This window comes from Nyctibius grandis, chromosome Z (assembly GCF_013368605.1).
Source record: "Nyctibius grandis isolate bNycGra1 chromosome Z, bNycGra1.pri, whole genome shotgun sequence".
NCBI lineage: Eukaryota > Metazoa > Chordata > Aves > Nyctibiiformes > Nyctibiidae > Nyctibius > Nyctibius grandis.
Window position 1 is genome coordinate 43,612,485 of NC_090695.1, and position 13,293 is coordinate 43,625,777.

General features: G+C 43.1%; 1 protein-coding gene across 5 annotated transcripts in view; it reads right to left on the reverse strand.

Moving 5' to 3' along the window:
- PRUNE2 (prune homolog 2 with BCH domain) overlaps positions 1–13,293 on the reverse strand; it is a 155,581-nt gene that overhangs the window by 53,065 nt on the left and 89,223 nt on the right. For 4 of the 5 annotated variants that reach the window (XM_068423011.1, XM_068423014.1, XM_068423015.1 and 1 more), the window contains one exon: positions 12,088–12,919. In XM_068423011.1, coding sequence (XP_068279112.1) covers positions 12,088–12,919 — 832 coding nt within the window. The remainder of the gene's footprint in view (positions 1–12,087; positions 12,920–13,293) is intronic. The other variant, XM_068423012.1, reaches the window with a different exon arrangement.

A 13,293-nucleotide genomic window follows, 5' to 3' on the forward strand; every position in this document is an offset into this window, starting at 1 on the left:
TTGAGTATTGCAATGATGCCTTACCTGCCGTGGGCACTGTGTTATTGTTTGCTTCTTATGAATGTTTACATGCAGTTTAGCAGTGGGCGCTGGTCGAAATGTATTGTTTTGGTATGGGGTTTGATACTGATTTATGCTGTGATAAACTGGGCAGTTACTATTCCGATCTCTTATCTCTATGACACAATGATGGGCAGTTTTAATCGCGAATCAGTAGCAGCGACTTCATCTGCACGCTCCAGGCGTCCTTTAGCTGATTCTGTTAATGATTACACTTCCAGTTTTACTTCAGGAAATAGTACCTTCTCCTTTTCTGCCAAGCTGATTCCACTATATTTTGCAAAATTAGGATGGTGCTGTCTAGGTGGCATGTTTTTATTTTCGGTTGTCCTGAATGTGTTTCTGATGTGGGATAAGATTAAATATTGGTGCAGGGACAGTTGTAGGTGTTGTGCAGCCACCTCAGATCCTACAGCATGTGCTGCCGCTACAGCCACTAAATCCACTGAAACCTCGGCAGCCTGTACCACAGCTGCTACACCCCCCAAGATGGCCACTGCAGCTACTCAGACTCTAACGAGTCTCAGCACTCCCACGACAGCCACTGCATCTACTCAGACCCCAGCATCTATTGAATCTGTACCAATTGCTCCTGTAACCAGGAAGAAATACCGAAAGAAATCAGCTCGTGAAGAGGAGGATGATGTCTCAGAGCCTTCTAAGGCAGAGCCATCATATGACCCAGGTGAGGGCCCTTCTCAGGCACAGTCAGGGCCTGACACAGAGGGGGGTTTCCACGATCGTCCTTTTAAAGCAGACCCATCACAGAATAAAGGTCCCTCTAAAGCAGAACTATCACAAGAGGAGGACTCGGATGTAGAGATAACCTACCACTCCTTATCCCTGAAGGACCTGAGAAATATAAGGAAAGACTTCAGCCGTTATGACGGTGAACCTATTATTACCTGGTTGCTCCGATGCTGGGATAATGGGGCAGATAGCATAGAATTGGATGGCAGAGAAGCCAGACAGTTGGGATCCCTGTCCAGAGATGGTGGTATTGATAAGGCGCTCGCAAGAAAGTCAAACACTATCGGTCTCTGGAGGCGACTCTTGTCAGCTGTAAAGAGCAGGTATCCCTATAAAGATGATGTTATGAGCCACCTAAGCAAATGAACCACTATAGAAAAAGGTATTAACTACCTTAGAGAACTGGCTGTGCAAGAAATTATTTATAGACACCCACGGGAAATTGTAGATCCTGTAGATCCTGATGAAGTGGAATGCAATCGATCCATGTTCCGGAAGGTTGTGAAGAATGCTCCACCGACACATACCCACACATTGTCAATATTAGTATGGGGAGAAGATGATATGGCACGTTCTACTGTGGGTGAAATGGCTAACTGTATGCAACAGTATGAAGATAGTATTTCTTCCCCACTGCAGACCCACATCTCAGCTGTGGAAAAACTGACTAAGGAAAACAGGGACTCATTTAAACAACTGTCAGACAAACAGTCGAGGATAGAGAATAAACTTGACTCTCTACCTACAGAGGCCCGCGTTGCAGCTGTTAGGAGAAAACGCCCTCCTACAGGACCAGCTCAAAGGAAACGGAACACATCACGAGGTATCCTGTGGTTTGCCCTGCGTGGTTATGGGGAGGACATGAACAGATGGCATGGACAACCTACCAGTACCCTACAGGCACGAGTACGTGAGTTGCAAGCTAAAAGAAATACCAGAGAGAATTTTTCTAGGAGGATGGCTGCTCCAGTTACCAGTGAGCAGGACCCCAGTCAGGGTAGATGGGCCTCAAATTCCTTTTTCCCAAGTGTGAATAGGAGAAATGAAGGTCCAGTCCCTGTGAGCAGCACGAATCCATTTCTTAATTAGGGGGGCCCTGCCACCAGCCAGGTGGAGGAGAGGGACAACCGAGTTTATTGGACTGTGTGGATTTGATGGCCTGGCACATCAAAACCACAAAGGTATCGAGCCTTGGTAGACACTGGTGCACAGTGCACCCTAATGCCATCGGATCATAAAGGGGCAGAACCTATCAGTATTTCAGGAGTAACAGGAGGATCTCAAGTGTTATCTGTATTGGAGGCCGAAGTGAGCCTAACTAAAAATGAATGGAAAAAGCACCCCATTGTGACTGGCCCAGATGCTCCGTGCATCCTTGGCATAGACTACCTCAAGAGAGGGTATTTTAAGGACCCAAAAGGGTATAGATGGGCCTTTGGTGTAGCAGCTGTAGAGACTGAGGACATTAAACAGCTGTCTACCTTGCCTGGCCTCTCAGAGGATCCTTCTGTTGTGGGGTTGCTGAAGGTTGAAGAACAGGTGCCAATTGCTCCTACCACGGTGCACCGACGACAATATCGCACCAATCAAGACTCCCTGATCCCCATTCATAAACTCATTAGACAACTGGAAAATCAAGGAGTGATTAGTAAGACTCGCTCACCCTTTAATAGTCCTATACGGCCAGTGCGAAAGTCTGATGGAGAATGGAGATTAACTGTGGACTATCGTGGCCTAAATGAAGTGACGCCACCGCTGAGTGCTGCTGTGCCAGACATGCTAGAACTTCAATACGAACTGGAGTCAAAGGCAGCCAAGTGGTATGCCACCATAGACATAGCTAATGCATTTTTCTCTATTCCTTTGGCACCAAAGTGCAGGCCACAGCTTGCTTTTACCTGGAGAGGTATCCAGTATACCTGGAATCGACTGCCCCAGGGGTGGAAACACAGTCCTACTATTTGCCATGGATTGATCCAGACTGCACTAGAAGAGGGTGGAGCTCCAGAACATTTGCAATACATTGATGACATCATTGTGTGGGGTGATACAGCAGCAGAAGTTTTTGACAAAGGGGAGAAAATAATCCAAATTCTTCTGAAAGCTGGTTTTGCCATAAAAAGAGGCAAGGTCAAGGAACCTGCCAGGGAGATCCAGTTTTTAGGGATTAAATGGCAAGATGGGCGTCGCCAGATCCCGATAGAGGTGATCGACAAAATAACAGCTATGTCCCCACCAACTAACAAAAAGGAAACACAAGCCTTCTTAGGTGTTGTGGGTTTCTGGAGAATGCATATTCCAGATTACAGCCACATTGTACGCCCTCTTTATCAAGTGGCCAGAAAGAAAAATGATTTTCAGTGGGGCCCTGAACAGCGACAGGCTTTTGAACAGATTAAACAAGAGATTGTGCATGCAGTAGCCCTTGGACCAGTCCGTATGGGACAAGGTGTTAAAAATGTGCTCTACACCGCAGCTGGGGACAATGGTCCTATCTGGAGCTTCTGGCAGAAAGTACCAGGGGAGACTTGAGGTCGACCCCTAGAATTTTGGAGTCGAGGATACAAGAGCTCCGAGGCCAATTACACCCCAACTGAAAAAGAGATACTGGCAGCATATGAAGGAGTTAGAGCTGCTTCAGAGGTAAACGGTACTGAAGCACAGCTTCTCCTGGCACCTCGATTACCAGTACTAGGCTGGATGTTCAAGGGTAAGGTTCCTACTACTCATCATGCAACTGATGCTACATGGAGTAAATGGATTGCATTAATTACACAGAGGGCTCGAATAGGAAACCCTAATCGCCCAGGAATCTTAGAAGTGATCATGGACTGGCCAGAAGGCAAAGACTTCGGAATGCCACCAGAAAAGGAGGTGTCACGTGCTGAAGAAGCCCCACCATATAATGAACTACCACAGGATGAGAAGCAGTATGCCCTGTTCACCGATGGATCCTGCCGTCTTGTAGGAAAGCATCGGAAGTGGAAAGCTGCTGTATGGAGTCCTATACGACGAGTCACAGAAGCCACAGAAGGACAAGGTGAATCAAGTCAATTTGCAGAGGTAAAAGCCATCCAGCTGGCTCTAGACATTGCTGAACGAGAAAAGTGGCCAAGGCTGTATCTTTATACTGACTCATGGATGGTAGCAAATGCCTTGTGGGGGTGGTTAAAGCAGTGGAAGCGAAGCAACTGGCAGCGCAAAGGTAAACCTATTTGGGCTGCTGAATTGTGGCAAGATATTGCTGCTCGGCTAGAGAAACTAGTCGTGAAGGTACGTCATGTAGATGCTCACGTACCTAAAAGTCGGGCAACTGAGGAACATCGAAACAACCAACAAGCAGATCAGGCTGCTGAAGTGTTCCAAATAGATTTGGACTGGGAACATAAAGGTGAACTATTTTTAGCTCGGTGGGCTCATGACACTTCAGGTCATCAAGGAAGAGATGCAACATACAGATGGGCTTGTGACCGAGGGGTGGACTTAACTATGGACTCTATTGCACAGGTTATCCATGATTGTGAAACATGCGCCGCAATTAAGCAAGCCAAACGGTTAAAACCTTTGTGGTATGGAGGGCGGTGGTTGAAATATAAATATGGGGAGGCCTGGCAAATTGACTACATCACACTCCCTCAAACCCGCCAGGGTAAACGTTATGTGCTTACCATGGTGGAGGAGACCACTGGATGGCTGGAAACATACTCTGTGCCCCATGCCACTGCCCGGAACACTATTCTGGGCCTTGAAAAGCAAATCTTGTGGTGACATGGCACGCCAGAGAGAATTGAGTCGGACAAGGGGACTCATTTCAAAAACAGTCTCATAGATAACTGGGCCAAAGAGCATGGCATCGAGTGGGTATATCATATCCCCTATCATGCACCAGCATCTGGGAAAATTGAACGGTATAATGGGCTGTTGAAAACTACCCTAAAAGCAATGGGGGGTGGAACCTTTAAAAACTGGGATAAGCATTTGGCACAAGCTACCTGGCTAGTTAACACCAGAGGATCTATCAACCGAGCTGGCCCTGCTCAGTCAGACCTTTTACATACAGTAGAAGGAGATAAAGTCCCTGTGGTGCATGAAAGGAATCTGTTGGGAAAAACTGTCTGGGTTCTTCCTGCTACGGGCAAAGGTAAACCCATTCGTGGGATTGCTTTTGCTCAAGGACCTGGATGTACTTGGTGGGTGATGCTGCAGGATGGTGGAGTCCGATGTGTCCCTGAAGGTGATCTGATCTTGGGTGAGAATACTTAATTCTGAACTGCATGATGTTAATTGCTACATAATACTAACAGTGTTCATAAGTGTCTTTCAGGTTGAAGCAGTGGTGATGGGAATGGAGCTAGCTGCAAGTGGCATCCAGTAACCTCCTCGAGACTGACATCTTTAACTTGCAACCCGTGGGCACAAACTGTGACAAAGCTCATACCATCTCTCCTACCCTGGGAGACTCCTAGCCAGATGGAAACCCACAATCCTGAACTAAATGAACTTGATGAACTTTTTTTTTTTTTTGTATAGAGATGAATCATAAACTAATGTTATCTGTATATATTTTAAAATGAAAAGTTAGTGGTGATCTGAGTATGACGTGAATGGTATGGAATAAGGGGTGGAATGTCCTGGTTTGGCCTAATCAGGCCGATTTTCCTTTCAGTGATTTTTACTTTCAGCTAAGTCTCCTCTAAGTAACTGCACTTTCTGAAACTAACTGCATGTTTTGCAGACAGTGTCCGCTTCCAGGACTGATAACGCTCGAAGTTTGTAGTTATCACTGAGGCACTGGTAGGGATGTTGTGCAGTAAGGCTCTTGCTGTACTTAGTCTTAGAGAAACCAAGGTCACTGCTGAATTCCTCACTGCTTATGAGTGAAGAGCCGAAGGGGGGTCGCAGCTACAGGGGGAAGCAGACAGGGCAGGTGACCCAAAATTGACTAATGAGGGTATTCCATCCCATACACGTCATTCTCGGTATAAAGCGGGGGGATCACGAGGGTCTCGGTCTCTTTTTGCTATGGCCGGTGTCCAAGGAGGACTCCGACTGTTTTCCTGCTGCCCCCGATCCCGATCCGTGCATCCCTGAATACAGCTCTCGACCGTCGCTAGGCCCAGCCTGGGCCTTCCCAGAGCCTGCCCTGCAGTGCTGGTGGTGACGTTGCCGACATCGGGGGAGCTCGATCTTGGTTTTGTACATATATTTGTATATATTTGATTATTCCAATATTATTATTATACTCTTTTTTCATTATTATAGGTTTATTAAAACTGTTTTAACTTTCCAACCCGTAAGTCTCTCTCCCTTTTCCCTTTCCCTTTCCCTTCGGGTGCGGGGGGGAGGGTTAACAGAGAGCGTCTGCCGCAGGTTTAGTGGCCGGCCCAGCTTTAAACCGTGACACATCCCTTGACAGGACAAAGGGCAATGGGTGCAAGCTGGAACACAGGAGGTTCCACATAAATATGAGGAAAATCTTCTTTACGGTGAGGGTGACCGAACACTGGAACAGGCTGCCCAGAGAGGTTGTGGAGTCTCCTTCTCTGGAGACATTCAAAACCCGCCTGGACGCGTTCCTGTGTGATATGGTCTAGGCAATCCTGCTCCGGCAGGGGGATTGGACTAGATGATCTTTTGAGGTCCCTTCCAATCCCTAACATTCTGTGATTCTGTGATTCCTACTTAGGAAAAGGATAATCCTTCCCTACAGCAAATGTAAGAGCAAAAACGGTCGATCTGGTATACACAACCACTAACACACCCTGAGGAGTCTGCTGGTAGGTAAAAGCAAGCACAGTCATCTGCAGTGTTCTCCCTCTGCCTCCTCACCACTATATCACCACCGAGCTTCATACCGCTCTGTAAGACAGGACAGCTTCTATCAGGAAGACAATGACCTCCAGTTTTCATAAATTTTACTGCTGGCACACCTCCAGCCATAGCAGCAGCAGCAAAGTATTTTATCCTGCCTACCTGACATTCATACAGTGCTCCACAAATTCTTCCTTTTTAAATGTAGTCACTCTCAGCTGTTCACATGTGGAAAGCTGTAGGAAAAGCTATTTTCTTTCTAGAAAGACTGACATTAATAATGTGCTATCAAATCTTTTTGTACTTTTTTATGAGGCCAAAGAAATGGTTTATTATTTCTGGTGTTTGTATATTACTGAGACAGGTTTATACTTTTTCTTCTGTGTGTTTTAACGCTAGCAAGCATCCTCATACTTTCCTGCTCTTCCTGCTGCTACTTTTTCTTGCAGAAGAAAAATAGGATAGGAGGGAAGAACTTTATTGCCAGTCACAGACTTTCTTAAAACCCACCTGGAGAGTTGTTATACTTGACGTTGGGATGAAGGGGACAGTGACCAGCAGACATCAAAGTTTTAATCCACTTCTTCATTCTCTTTTTTGTTTATGCTTTCTGTTTTAAACCTTTGATTCCCTCTTCTACAAACCAGTCAATTTTCTTAGACAAAGTGACAGACACTTTCTGGATGAGAGCAGAAAATAATGCAAACTGCATCCTATACTGACCCTTATTCCACTACTAAAGGAACCTACTTCAGCACAGTATGCAAGCATGAACTTCAGGTTTTTCTAAACAAGGGCATGTGAATAAATTGTAGCTTCAGAAAGGGGCTTAGAAGGCAGTTACTTAGTAAATGCCTCCATAAACTTTGGATAACCAACTCAATTGCCAATTGGTTGGGATGTCCCCATCATCTGTTTGAGGATAAATGATGAGTTTCTTTTATTCTTCAGAGATACTGTGTTTGTGCCATACATAAATACATGAAGATGTACACACCTAAAAATAAGGAACCTAATTACTATACCCTGACAAGGGGTATATGAAACAACAACCAGCAGGCCACAAGGAAAGCTTCCTTGCAGGAAGAAAAGGCTGCAATAGAGAAAGCCCTGGATTCAGGAGCCACTTCTAAAACCGCTATCACAGAGACGGGTGTCACAGGTTCAGAATGCAAACTTAATTGCATAAAGCAAAAGTATTTGACCAAACAAAAAAATGAGCAGATAATGTAATCCATGCTCAGGGTACAGCTATCCAGCCAGACCTTCTGATCAAGGGTGCTTAGTTTTCTGATACCAAGCAGGCTTAATTAAGCATTAGCTAGGAAATAGACTATTCAGTCAAGGCAAGAGTCACATTTAGTGAAAAATCCAAGAAGCTTTCCTGGGTCAAAATTACGGCCTCTCAGAAGTACAAGAACTCAGGCAGAAGGACAGTTCTGAGAGCTGAGTACCAGTTACTTAAACTTTGTTTCAGTTCTACCAAAGCCTATTCAAAGATGTAAATCTTTGATAGACTTTGATGACTAGGACCATCAGGCCATCCGGAAACTCCATTGCAATAAGAACAAGAGAAAAGCCTTAGTTTCTTCTCTTATGTGATGACACCAGTGTTTCTGTGCTAACCTCCCACAGGCTGGCAGTTCTACTGTATCACATTGTTTTAAATTTTGTTGGCCAAGAAGGGATGTTAATTTCAGACTTAAAAGCTGCATACTGATGTATGTTTTATGAAGGAACTTGTGTTTTTGAAGCTGTTAACAAAATGCATTAGAAAGCATTTCTGATTACACATTTCTACCATATCAGCGTCTGTTTCTTCAGCTGTTTATGTAAGATATTTAATGAAACTGACATATAATCTAGAAATAATTATTCCCATATGTGTTTTATTCTTTCCACCGTAATATTTTGTGTATGTTTGCTTTGGTTTCAAAGGAATCAAGGCCTCCATGTGTGCATGCATAGTGACATCTGCATGTGCCTCTGCTATCCCCTAAAAAGTCTGAAGTCATTATATAGCTGACCAAAGACATAAGCTTATTGCAAGTTTATTGAACATCAGCTACCAAGCACGGGGGAAACTGCAGGGAAAACAGCACTGTAAAAGCAATCTCTATTAGATGTGAAATATTCATATTAGAATAATATATTTAGTAACATTAATGGTGGAAAAAACTTCCATTAGATTTCACACCTTATCAACAAAAAAGTCTAACAAGAAAACATAAATCCAAAGAAAAGTAGGTTTTACTGGTTTCATGCTTCCATAAATAATTGTTCATGCGGATGCTGAATAACTTCCTTGCTTTACTTCTCTCGGCTTCAGCACCACTAGTGTTAAGGACAGAAATAGTCACTGCTATCCACTGAAAAGGCAATTGGTACTAAAAAAGTATTAAACAACTTCTGAGTCAGATAAGAAAAAAGCCTATAGTGGAAGCTATAATGACCATATATATATTCTATACCAAGAACTACGGTATCCTTCCCTTGTAGGATGCACCATATTCCATCATGCATTTAATTTTTCACTGAAAACACTCTTATATTAACATGGTCCAGTTTTGGACTTTAATGTGGGAATCAGTCTAAGAGAATATACTAAGCTCTAAGAATAATGAACGTACACTATAGTAATTCACTTTGATGTTTCAGATGTAGTACAATATTCAACTTTCTACTTTGGAGACTTACAGAAATTCCTAAAGAACAGCAGAGTTCTTCTCCAAATGGATCTAATAATTCATAGTAATAAGATGTTAAAAAGTCCTATAAATCCATGGCCATAGGAATGATTTTTCTAGTGCTAGTGTAAGTTCAAAAATCAGATTTTTTCTTGAAGTATCTAACAAAGAATCTTAATGCTTCAAAGTTATCCCAACTCCATTGTGCTGATTTACAGAAATCATTTAAAATCAGATAACTAGACCAGTTTTCTTTCCTTCTCATCATGAGAACATCATGAGCATGTAAGCATGGCAAGTCACACCCTAGGATGCTGCCTGCATGTAATTAATGTGTGACTTAAGCGGGGTCAGCATCTGGCTGCTTTTAATTTAAAATGCTTTATGGGAGACAGAGGAGTTGACAGCTGATTTGTTCACATCAGATTTGCAATGCAGCTAGCCAGCACCTCTAAACAACCCTTTCTTTTTCCCATCCCATTCACCATTTATTGTGAGCAGAGGTGGTAAACTTTTTTTGATTTAAGGAGTTTCACTAGAAATTACTGGTTTGTCAAAACCTAGCTTTATTCATTGAAGTTAGTTGGTTTTGATGAACTCCCAGTGAAATCCTGCAGAGATAATGGAGGAAGATGACTTCCAGGGCATGGACTAGTCCTAAGAAGCAAACAATCTCAAAGTCAAAGTTTTCCCAGATCCGCAAATCCCAAGCTGCCCTTCCACACAATGGTGTGGATGCAAAACAACTGCCTGGGGATTTTGCTTGTTTTGCTTCTTCCAGATTTCTCTTTTGAAGAAAATGTAAAAATTTCTACTTTGTCTTCAGGAATGGAAGTCAGAAGCTTGGAGAATTAGGTGCAACAGAAGTGTTGTGCCAGCCAGCCCTTCTTTTGATAGTTTCAAGGTCAAGCACTCAGCATTTGGTTTACTGCAGACAGTACAGAGCTAGGGAGTGCTCATCATCTGCTAGTCCTTCTGAAGATTTGCCTTTTTCTTGAGGGCAGTAAATGCTAACCTGCATCAATAAAAGCTGTCACTGCCCTACCAAAACAGAGCCCCTCTCATCTCATACTCTTCTCAGTGCTGTCTGTCTAGTTAGACTGAAGCGAATTCAGCCAGGGGCAGTGTGTGAGGGCAAAGTATGCTCTGTATACCACTCAAAATATTGTCTGTCAAGAATACCTAAAGTCCTATACAGGTGCTTAAGTTTAAGCCTGCAAGTAACATCATTATATTTCAGAGTTTCTGAGGCAGGGATTTCTGTTTAGGATGAAGCCAGCACTTACCATATATTAAAAATAGGTCAGCTCTAACAGGGTCTGATCTTGTGGTAATGACACACCCTTTGAAAAATGTGTGAAAATGTTTAGAGGGGAGGTATCTTAATGTCTGGGGGAAGATAAATCACAGCTATTGAACTATTCATTCCTGGAATCTTAATAAAATGTTAATTGTTTGCGGTGTAGCAAAAATGTGCTTTTCTATCACATGCTGTTATCAGGGTTATACTACCATGAACAGGCATGCCACCTTTAAGGGGAAATAAGCTTACTGCTAAAATTGCAAAATTTTTAGTGAAATTTTCAAAAAGTCAAGTCTAAAATAAATTGCAAGCCAATTAAAACCTCATAATAGAAGTTGTGAATGTGATGTGTATTCTACATTGAACTGATGAGTGCCTGGGAGAAACTTGAAAAAAAAGTGAAAAACCAGTCTTGCATTTCACACAAACAGTATGTTTCCACATGTTTCACACCACACATGTTCTTTTGGGTAAGTGCAGTTCAAAAGGAATAACAACTACAAAGCAGCTACATCCCCTAGTTTTATTAGTACTGGGAAGTTTCTTTTACTGCTCACAAGAATATCACTGTATAAACGCAATGCCATGTTCCTCTTTGTAAAACTGCAGCATGTTTGTTACAGATGCCCAGGAGAAATGAGGTCAGACTTCCACAGATGCATCTCTGGGGCTACCCTAGAAGTCAACTTAGCAGTTACAAAATCCTTGCTGTAAAAGAAGAGGAGTCAACAACAGAAGCACCCTCTCCAAAACGCTACAGTCAATGGAGTCAAGAGGGTCATCTCTCTCTCCATCCAGTGAGAGCGCAGGCAGTAGAAACGCTGTCAGCACAGAGGCTGCGCATCCACTCAAAGGCAGGTGGAAATATACTCAAACTGCCTCAACTGTCCAGTCCAAACAGACAGAAATGCTGCTCTGACCTGACTATAGCTCGGAAATAACTACAAAGACCATAATTTTCCATCATCCTTTTCCTTCCTCCGTAAGCAGCACCTTTTTCTGACTCTGGGCCTTGGCTCCCTCCTATCTTCCTTCCTAGCAGTTTTGCATCAGGCAGAGATTGTACTTCACTTCGATAACTCAATAATCTCATCACTGACATTTTATCTGGACTGGCAATATCATCAATACCTGGCTTTGGCCTACATTTCCTGGCCACATCTGTTTCAGATTTAAAGGTAGGTTATGAAGTCTACAGGAGTTCATAGAAGGAAGACGGACTTACTACCGCAAGGAAGTGGCCTTACAAGCTTCCTACATTGCAAAACAATCGTAATTTGGCTCATATCAAGCAACCAGGAACCAAGACTCTGTTTTTAGAAAGGGAGGAATACATTGATACTTAAATCATGTAAATATAATTAGTACTTCAGACATAAAAGTCCTGCCATGTATTCATAATGTCATGCACTTCAATAACACTGATAACAAGTGAACAGAAGACTCTTGGAAGGAAACAGGTTGGTTTTTCCTTACCCTGATTTTTGACTCAGTTCTCTTTCACTGTTGAGAAGCACCATTTCCTCCTTCATTTCTTGCTCTGTTGCTATGTTATTTCCGAGTCTCTGTTGAGAATTTGCTTCCCAAGCACCATCACCGCCAACCACCTGCAACACACGCGTTCCTGCGATGCCCAAACTCTCATCCTCGGTAGTCAGGCTGTCTGAAGGAGAATAGCCCTCATGTTCAGAAGACTTCTGAAGGTGAGTTTCTACCTGAAGTTCTGACTGAGTGACAAGAATCAATTCCTGTGCTACAACAGCTGCCCATTCTTCGCCAGAATGTCCAGACCCTGATCTTGGCATCTCTGACTCAGCAGAAATTTCTTCAGGTGATATGTCACTGACTTCATTTTGGCCCAATGTAATCCAGCCCTCATCTTGCCCACAGCTTTCCTGTGATCTCCTATCATCACCCAGTTTTTGAGGCACAATGGAAGAACTTTTCTCTTCTAAGTGAACAGAATCCCATTCAGTCCCACAAACAGAGTGATCTTCCCTTTCATTTGTAATGGAGATTGGCTGAAAGGTATCCAAGGAGCCTGGTGAAAAGCCTTCATGAGATTCTGTTTGTTCAGCTACATTAGCTTCTTGAAATGCAAAATCACTTTTGTTTCTTTCAACGGTATCCTTAGTTGAAGGTGTATTTTCTTCCTCAGTAACAAGGATGTAATCCATCTCCAGTGAAGCTAGATCTCGGTGCACCTGCACCCTCACATCTTCCTTACCCTCTGTATTTTTCAGTTCAGGGCTCTCAGAGGAATTTCTCGGCTTATTCTCCCTACAAAGTAGGGAGCCAGTGTCAGCTTCTAAAAAAACAGGCAAACAGAAACTCTTTTTAGTTTTTTAATTACTATTTCAGTCACCATGATTTCTTTAAACTAGTACAGTGAGATAAAGTTCTGCTTGGTTTGCTTTGCTCTGTTAATATGTACTTGAATTTTATAACATCATCATCCTAATTATTGTTAAAGATTATACATTAACACTGCAATCATTCCTATGGGACAAATGATTCAGTGTCCCCTGTGCTAGACCCTGTAAAACAACAGAAATAATCTTCCTGCTTCAATGTTTAAAAGCTTTAGATCTGTCTAGAAGGGTGATGCTAGAGGTCTTCCCAAAGTACAGAGTTTTGTACATCAGGGAGACACACAAACTTCAAACTTCACTCAAAGCCTCA